The 8,373-nt window shown below is 65.1% G+C and overlaps 1 protein-coding gene across 1 annotated transcript; it reads right to left on the reverse strand.

Moving 5' to 3' along the window:
* Positions 1 to 2,292: 2,292 nt before the first annotated feature.
* On the reverse strand, positions 2,293 to 6,774 carry LOC106034342 (START domain-containing protein 10-like). The gene is made up of 6 exons (XM_013178420.3): positions 6,313 to 6,774; positions 3,927 to 4,074; positions 3,752 to 3,855; positions 3,558 to 3,675; positions 2,663 to 2,715; positions 2,293 to 2,505 (listed from the first exon to the last, which is right to left on the reverse strand). Exons 1-6 carry the CDS (start codon positions 6,475 to 6,477, stop codon positions 2,293 to 2,295), a joined length of 801 nt encoding a protein of 266 aa, XP_013033874.3. The 5' UTR covers positions 6,478 to 6,774.
* Between the last annotated feature and the right edge of the window lie 1,599 nt (positions 6,775 to 8,373).

The raw sequence follows: 8,373 nt of genomic DNA on the forward strand, positions 1-8,373 counted from the left end.
AGGGTGGGGGGCTCAGGACGATTGCCCCATGGGGGAGCTGGAAGCACGGTGCCGAGCGGCCCCGGGGGGTTTGCAGGGCAGGGCAGAGGGGCAGGGAGGGTGAGGAGCAGGACAGGGGGCTGGAGGCAGCACCTCGCAGACCTGCTGCAGGGGGGACGCAGGACACACTTATCTGAGGCAGGCTGCTCGGGGGGCCCCATTGCTCCCAGCATGGGTGGTGCGGATGGGACCCCCCTGCCAGCTCCGGAGATGTCACCTGCAAAGCGTGAGAGCCTGGGGACAGGGCGACACCCTCCCCTAGCCTGGTGACATTTGGGACACCGGATGCTTTGGTGCACGGGGGCAGCACGGGCCCCATGCCCCCCCCCCATCTGTGGGGCCGGCTGACATCGCTCGCTGCTGAACTAATCTCTCCCCCAGCAGCAGCTTCCCGTTTCCTTTCCAATCCCTGCACCGGGGCCAGGCAGGAAGAGCCGGCCAGATGCGCTCTCCTGGGGGGCCGCAGCCCCCGCCGCTCGCGCCCCCATAATCCCAGCAAGGGCACCCAGGGGAGCTCTGGTCCCCCCATACCCCCCCGGCACCCTGCCTGCCCCTCCCTCACTCAGGGGATGCTGGCATGTGGCCCCTTGCTGGGGAAACAATCAACGAGGTGTCTTTTGGGGTGAAAATGTCATGCTGGGGGCCCAGCACCCCACAAGGTTGGGGATGTCCCCCTCCCCAGCCCCACAAGTATCACAACCCCCCCAGGCGTGGTGATGCTGGGAGCTCGGTCACAGCCCAGCGCTGGCTGCGGGTCCCTGTCCCTGCCAACCCTCCTGTCCTCCCCGTGCATCCGGTGCCACTGTCACCCCGGCCGTTTGGGGCAGCATTCTGCGCTGGGTACCAGGGACTCCCCCCCAGCCTCCTGGAGCTCAGGCAGCAGCTCCTCACCCCTACTGAAGGGTGGCTGAAAATCACAGAAAATTCACCTAAAATGTCCCCGCAGCAGAAGCTGCAGCCTGGTTATGGAAGAGAAACACCTGGGGAGCAAGGAGAGGCTGCGACCACGCGGGGTGGTCTTCGTCTCAGCGCCTTGCGGGGTCTGGGTGCCCATCAGGGCAGCACCCAGGGGAGTTTCTCCCACAGGGGACATAGGTGATGCTGTGGGGTGACTAAAGGGGGCAGCAAGCATCTGTGCCCGGGATGCTGGGGTGGGCAGCCAGGTGCCATGGAGAGAAGCACAAAAAGGGCAGCACAAGGCACAGCAAGCACAGGGCAGCGGCACTCAGAGGGAGGCTGGGGGATCAGAGGGACCCCAAACCCCCAGGGGATGGTGGCTCTGCAGGCCCTGGGGGTTATCCTCATGGGGGCCGCCATGTCCTGGTCCATGTCCCCTACCCTTAACCTTGCTGGGACGGGTCTCAGGCCCAGCCCTGTTGGCAGTGACATCCCTGTTTGCATCGGAACAGAGCAGGCTTGAACCTCTCTGAGGCAGGAATCCTGCAGCAAACGGGTGGGTGGAAAAATCCAGCACTCGTCAGCTTGTTCCCCGGGTGCCGTCTGTCCAGACAAACTTCCCGCTGTCCGGCGGAAGCCGTCCTGTGCCCACGCACACCCACCTGTGGGCGTGCAGATGTGCGGAGCCCAGCATTGCTCCCTCCAGATGTGCAGAGCCCAGCACCCCCCTCTCTGTCCCCTCCCAGCCCCTGCACCCACTGAGCGGGCACCCTGGGGTGCTGGCACCCCGCACAGCCTGGGGGTGCTCGGTGCCCCATGCCGTCCCGAAGCTCGGTGGCTGTGCACACACCAACCCTTTTATTGTTGTGCCAGAAACCACAGCAGCAGCAAACACCAGAGGCAGCCTGCGGCGGTGAATCCGTCACCCAGGAGGGGACCTGGGGGGCTCCCGGAGATGGGGTTCACACAGAGCCTGGGGGGACCTGAAGCGGGGCTGGCAGGGCAGGACCTCAGGACAGAGAGGGACAGTCCCAGTCCCGTGCTGCTGCAAAGCCTGGGCAGGTCCCACACAGACCCTCAGCTTCTAGGGCCGTGAGGAGCACACCCCGAAGGTCTCAGAGCAGCAAGACCAAGCTCCTTCCCACCCCAGGAAGTCTCCTTCCCCCTTTTTTTGCCTCCCTGGGGCACCCACTCCTGCATCCCGCTCTGCCACCTGCGTGGGGACATCGCCACGGGTACCAAGTGCATGGGCACCGGAGTGGTCCTCCCCCCTTCCCAGCCCCCGTGCTGCAGGCTCCCACAGGAGGACTGACGGAGGATTTGGGGGGCACCAGGTGCCACATTCCCCCTGCCCCGTCAGGCCTCATGGTCGCTGGTGCTCAGGTGGTCCTCGGTCAGCCCAGTCTCGTCGATGTGCTCCAGCGAGTCGGCGTGCTGCAGCGAGAGCTCGGCCAGGCTGAGGCTGGGCAGCGTGCTCTGCTCCGGGTACACCCAGGGCTTGTACCCGGGGTCGTGCCTGCGCTTCCACTCGGGGTACTTCAGCCCTGCCTTGTAGATCTTCTTCATTGCCTGCGGGAAGAGCCGGTCCAGCCCGTCACGGCCACCCCACGCTGCACCACCGCTTGCTTCTCCAGGGGGCTGGGCTGCGTTTGGGACACCAGCCCCTCGGCTCCCCCAGCCCCACGGCTGCTTTGGAGCCCCACCACCAGCCCCACACCCTGCTTACCTTGGGTGCCACGAACTGCGAGACCCGATTCACCACCCACTTTGGCAGCGACCCTGCAAGACCCAAAGCCTCATCATGGAGCTGACCCAGAGATGCCACAAGCCTCCAAAATCCCTGCCGGGTGCATTGGCCAAAGTGCAGCGCCCGGTGCTGGACCAAGACCCCCAGGTCTGATGGCTACTGCCCCATGCCATGCCCTGGAGGGTTCCCCATCTTCCCTTCGCTGTCCCCACTTCGCTTTGGGTCTCAGGATGGTGGAGATCCATGGTGGGCCCACAAGAACCTCATGAAGAGCATCTAGGCCAAGTGCAAGGGTGACCCTGTGTGACTGCAGGCTGAGCAAGGGGTGGACTGAGAGCAGCCCTGTGGAGAAGGACTTGGGGGTGCTGGTGGACGAAAAATCCACGAGGCCATGAGGATGCTCAGAGGGCTGGAGCTGTGAAGAAAGGCTGGGAGAGCCGGGACTGTTCAGCCTGGAGAAGAGGTTTGGAGAGACCGCACAGCAGCCTTCCAGTACCTAAAGGGGCTTATAAGAAAGATGGGATCCTTTGTACAAGGGCCTGTATTGATAGGACAAGGGGTAATGGTTTTAAACTGGAGGAAAGTAGATTTTGATTCACTTTAAGGAGGAAATTCTTCCCTCTGAGGGAGGTGAGGCCCTGGCCCAGGCTGCCCAGGGGAGCTGTGGGTGCCCCGTCCCTGCAGTGCCCAAGGCCAGGCTGGATGGGGCTGGGGGCAGCCCGGGCTGGTGGGAGGTGTCCCTGCCATGGCAGGGGTGGCACTGGGTGGGCTTTAAGGTCCCTTCCAGCCCAAACCACTCTGCAGTGCCATGGCTCTCAGATCTGAAGACCCATCCCCGTGGGAGCACGCCGCAGCGTCCCCTCCCGGCTCTCACCTCGGGGGTCCACCTGGGTGAGATAATAGAGGACGCAGGCGCCGGTGCCGTTGGCCTTGATCAGGTAACCGGTCTGCAGGGACACGGCCCTGACAAAATCCTTCCGGGGAGGGAATTTCTGCAAAAAGACCCCGCAAGCCTCAGAGCCTGCCTGAGCAGCTGCCCAGGGCTGCCCCGGGGCTGCGGGCACCCACCGGGTGCTTGACGCTGTAGTTGAGGATGATGTAGTCATCGCCCAGGGGCAGCCAGGAGCGCAGGGTGACAAAATCCCGGTTCTTCAGGGGGCTGGGGCACTTCCCTGCGGAGACACCCAGTTACAGCCCGGCCAGGGGCACCCTGGGGTGCAGGTGGGGGCTGGGGGCTGCTCACAGGAGTAGTATCCCACGTCGGCGTTCGCGGTCAGGCGCCCGATGTCGTAGGTCTCGATGACGTGCGAGTCCCACTTCTTGCGGTAGCCGGTGTCATGCAGCACGTCGTAGAGCGTCTCGGCAGGGACGTCCTTGCAGGAGATGCGGGTCTGCGGGGAGATGGGCCGTCACGTCCCCATCGGGCCCCCCTGGGGTCCCCCTCGGGTCCCCAGGACCATGCCCACCCCCAGGGATGGGGACTTGAGGCTGCTCCTCTTGGTCGGTCAGGCTGCAACCGGAGCCGCCCGCGGGTGCAGGCGCGTGCATTATTGATGGCCCCATCCCTGCTCCTCCCGGCGCTGGAGGAAGGAGATGTCATCTGCTCCTCGTTAGAGGCCTTGCATCTTTGATGAGGTGCGCGGCAGCACCGTGTAATGGGAGACGGCCCTTTGAACGCGGGGGGCAGGTCCCATCAATCTCGGGCCAGCTTTCCCCGGGGTGAGGCGTCTGCCCCGCGGGGCTGGAGCTGTGCCGTACCTGTGGGGCACCATGGGGTGGGAGCACCCAGCCCGTCCTCACCCGGACCTGCTGCTGCAGGAGGGGCCCACGCATCCTCCTGAAAGCACTGGGTGCCCCAGCGGGAGCACTGCACCCCCAAACCCCCCCCCCTAGAGCATACTGCCCATCCTCCTCCAGCCCAACCAAAATCCGCACCAAGGAGCTGTTGGCAGTGCCCCCGTCTGGGTGATGGCATGACGATGCTCAGACCCCTGAACCCTCCTGGGACCCCTGCTCTATGGGGCTCAGCAGTGGAAAGGGCAGATATAACGCTGCATCCTCTGCTGGGCTGCGCTTGTTTGAACAGGGCTGGACTTTGCCAGGACCCTGCCAGCCTGTCCTGACCATGGTGCCGCAGTCCCTGCTGCTGTCCCCGTGTCCCTTCTTGTCCTTCAGGCGCCTGCACACGGCTGTGCTCCACCTCCTGCATGGGGATGCAGGCAGCCTGCAGTGCCCTGCAGCCTCCTTCTTGCCCTTCTGGAGGACGGATGCGATGTTGTGATGTTTGCCTCTTCTCGGTTATCAGGGACCTCCTGCAGTCTCTGTGACTTCATCCAGACCCCTTAGCACCCTTGGGTACATCCTACATGGTCCCATGGACTTGTGAATGCCCATCTGGCTTGTGTGCTGCTTGGTCCTGGCCTGGGAGCTTGCCCTGGCTCACCACCCATCCCATGTCAGAGCTGCATGTATTGCAGCTCTGTGCAGAGCTGCATCTCTGCCTCTCCTCCTCCTCCTCTTCCTCATCGCCTTGACCATGATGGGCCTCCATCCACAGCAGCATTGCAATCACCACGTGCCTGCATGCCCAGCTCCTCATGGAATCACAGAATGCTTGGGGTTGGAAGGGACCTTAAAGATCGCCTGGTTCCAACCGCTTGCCACAGGCAGGGATGCCACCCACTAGACCAGGTTGCCCAGGGCCTTGAGCACCCCTAGGGATGGGGCATCCACAACCTCCTCCTGGTGTCGTGCTGGGCTGTGGCCGCTCTGCGATCAGGAGAGCAGTGCAAGAGCCTCCTCCAGCATCCTCTGCCCCAGGTGCCTCCTCACCACCTCCCTGTGCCTCCCAGCTCTCCAGGCCATGGTCACCCTTCCCTTGTGCTCCCAGTTGGAAGCCCTCCTTGCCAGGTCAGCCTCTTGGTCAGGTGCTCCAGCCCCACTTTCTATGGCAGACCCCATTCCTGTCCGATCCTCGGTGAGGATCCTGTGGCAGAAAAGCCACGACAGTGCCCTGGAGTCGAGCGCTGCCCTGCAGGATGCTCCCGTGCTGGTGTAACCCCTCCACCAGTGGGACTGAGGAGGTGATGGGGCTCCCTTGCCCCACAGCCACTCTTGATATGCTCAGGGTCACCCAGCACCATCACTGGTGCCATGTGTGTGAGCAGCACGGTGTGACAGCCCCAGCGACAGAATCCCAGATCCATCCCCTGGCAGGCAGCAAAGTCCCCGGCGCAGCACGTTGGGCATCCGAAACCCTCAGGGATGCTCGGCTGGTGTGGGACACGAGGCAATGCACCCCAGGATGGCACGGCCGGGGGAGAGGCACCCACCTGCCCATCTCATGCCCCGGGGGCTCCCAACAAGGCCATCTCCACAAGGTCGTTCCCACCTGTGTCTGGAGCAAGGGCAGCGGCAAGGTGAGCACACATGGGTGTGCCCCGGGCATGTTTCCACACTGCAGCAGCGTCCTGGTCCAGATGCCGGGAGCATGGGGCAGGCAGAGAGCCCATGGAGCATCTCGCCAGCTGCAGAAGTGCTTTTGGGTCCAAACCCCCCAAGCCCTGCTGTTTGGGGCGGGCTGCAGCAGGGCGCTGGTGTGACAGGGGGGTGCGCAGGGGAGGGCTCACCTTGATTTTCTGCACGGTGCAGCTTTCCTCCTGGCCATGGCTCCAGACGGTGACGCCAGCCTTGTTGTAGCGGCAGTGCCAGCCCTCCAGGCTCTCGCACTGCTCCCTGAACGAGCTGAAGTCGGAGTCGTCCGGGATATAAACCATCTCCCCCGCTCTGGACATGGGGGCTGAGCTGAGGGAGGCTCCTTCTGCCTCACCGCCCGGGGAGCCAGCTCCTGTGCGGGGCTCACGCGGCCATCCTCATCCTCACGGCCCCAAGGATGCACAGAGCCCTGCGGCCGCACGGCACGGTGGGGAGGAAGGCTCCTGCCCTGCGGGTGCTACGGCAGCTGCCGGCAGCTCGGATGTCTTCCTCGGGCTCGCCGGGATCACGTTTCTCTCCGGCTGCCCGCCGACTCCTCTATTATTCAGCAGGTAGCAGCACGCGGGTGGCTCGGTTTTCAGGGCAGAGCTGCCCCTGGCCCCCCGTGTCCCTGTCCCTGCCATCCCTGCTGTCCCCTGGCAATCTCTGAGCCTGACTTTGCAGCAGCAGCTCACTTGCAGGAGCACGGAGGAGGAGATGCAGCACCTAGCCGTGCCCTCCGTGGCACCCAGCGGGGGGACAGCCCCATCCCTCTGGCTGCTGGCCTTGTGCCTGCCGTGGCCCAGGCCACAGCTCGCCCCAGTTGTCACCCTCTTGTCTGCCACCTTGTCCCTGGTGCTTTTTGCTGGGACCCTGCCCATGCCCTGGGTGGAACCTGGCGTTACCTGTCCCACCTTGGCGATGTCCGTGCGCTCCCCGTCGGTCCCACTTCTGAGCTTCTTGGTGTCCACCTGGGCTGAGGCTCTGCCTGGGCTGCACACCCGTTCCTCCCAGTGCAGCCTCGCCTGCAGGGCTGTGCCACGGGTGACGTGGGTCCCTGGCCAACCCACGGGGGGGATGCTGAACATGGCCCCAGCCCTCATCCTGCAGTGCTCAGCTCAAGCCCAGCCACCAAGCAGGCATCGAGGCACCCTCACTTGGTCAAACCCCCCCGGAAGGAGCTCCCCAACTGCTCAGACGAACAACCAAAGTCACCAAAACCACCCCCAGGTCCATGAGGCCCCACTGCGGGGTGCCCCAGCTCGGCCCATTCCCCTCAGCAGTAAGATCGCCTTCTCCCAGCACGTCTGCAGTGACGCCAGGGGGTGTCAGCACACCAGAGGGAGGGGATGCCTTCAGTGGGGACCTGAGGGCTTCGGTGTGCCCACGGGAACCTCGCGAGGCTCAGCAGGGCCAAGTGCAAGGTGCTGCACCTGGGCTGGGGCTACCCCAAGCGTGCGCGCGGGCTGGGCAGGGAATGGGCTGAGAGTGGCCCCCAGCAACCTGGGGGTGCTGGTGGGTGAGAAGTGCAACAGGAGCCAGCAACGTGTGTGTGCAGCTCGGAAAGCCAACCACATCCTGGGCTGCACCCGAAGCAGCGGGGCCAGCGGGCGAGGGGGGACTGTCCCTGCTGCCCCTGCCCTCGGCTCGGGGCGGCTGCAAGGACACGGGGCTGCTGGAGTGGGGCCACGGGGGTGTGAAGGGGGTTGTAAGGAGCTGGGGAGGGACTTTACCGGGACGTGCAGTGCTAGGATGAGGGGGGGCGGTTTTAAATTAAAAAAGGGGAGATTTAGACGAGGTCTCAGGAAGAAACCCTTTACCGTGAGGGTGGTGAAGCCCTGCACGGCTGCCCGAGGAGCTGTGCCTGCAGGCAGCTCGGCCCCGCAGGAGCCGCCCCACGGGGGGTGCCGGGGGGGCCGGGGCCGTCCCGGGGCTGGGTGTGCGCGGAGCGGCTGAGCCGCGCGGAGCGCTCGGGGCCGCCCCCGGCACGGGCTGGGCTCGGGGCTGAGCCGGGCGCGCCCCCGGCACCCGGCCCTGCAGTCCGTGGGTCGCCCACTGGGTGTCACGCGTGCTCCACCGGTGACAGCGACGGGGAGAGGCCGGGGGAGGGCCCGGAGGTGGGGACGAGCCGCGGCCGGAGAGAGCCGCCTGCGTTTTGCCGTGAGGCAGGGGGTGGGATGGAGCACCAGAGGCCTTCCTCCTCCTCCTCCTCGCTC

This window comes from Anser cygnoides, chromosome 14 (genome assembly GCF_040182565.1).
Source record: "Anser cygnoides isolate HZ-2024a breed goose chromosome 14, Taihu_goose_T2T_genome, whole genome shotgun sequence".
Taxonomy (NCBI): Eukaryota; Metazoa; Chordata; class Aves; order Anseriformes; family Anatidae; genus Anser; species Anser cygnoides.

Bases quoted from the DNA above. Each gene is read 5' to 3' on its own strand.
- LOC106034342 (XM_013178420.3), bottom strand. From the start codon at position 6,477: ATGTCCAGAGCGGGGGAGATGGTTTATATCCCGGACGACTCCGACTTC. The intron at 3,856-3,926 runs GTGAGCAGCCCC...GTGTCTCCGCAG, and splicing joins CGACGTGGGATACTACTCCT to GGAAGTGCCCCAGCCCCCTG. The intron at 2,506-2,662 runs GTAAGCAGGGTG...CTCTTCCCGCAG, and splicing joins CGCAGTTCGTGGCACCCAAG to GCAATGAAGAAGATCTACAA.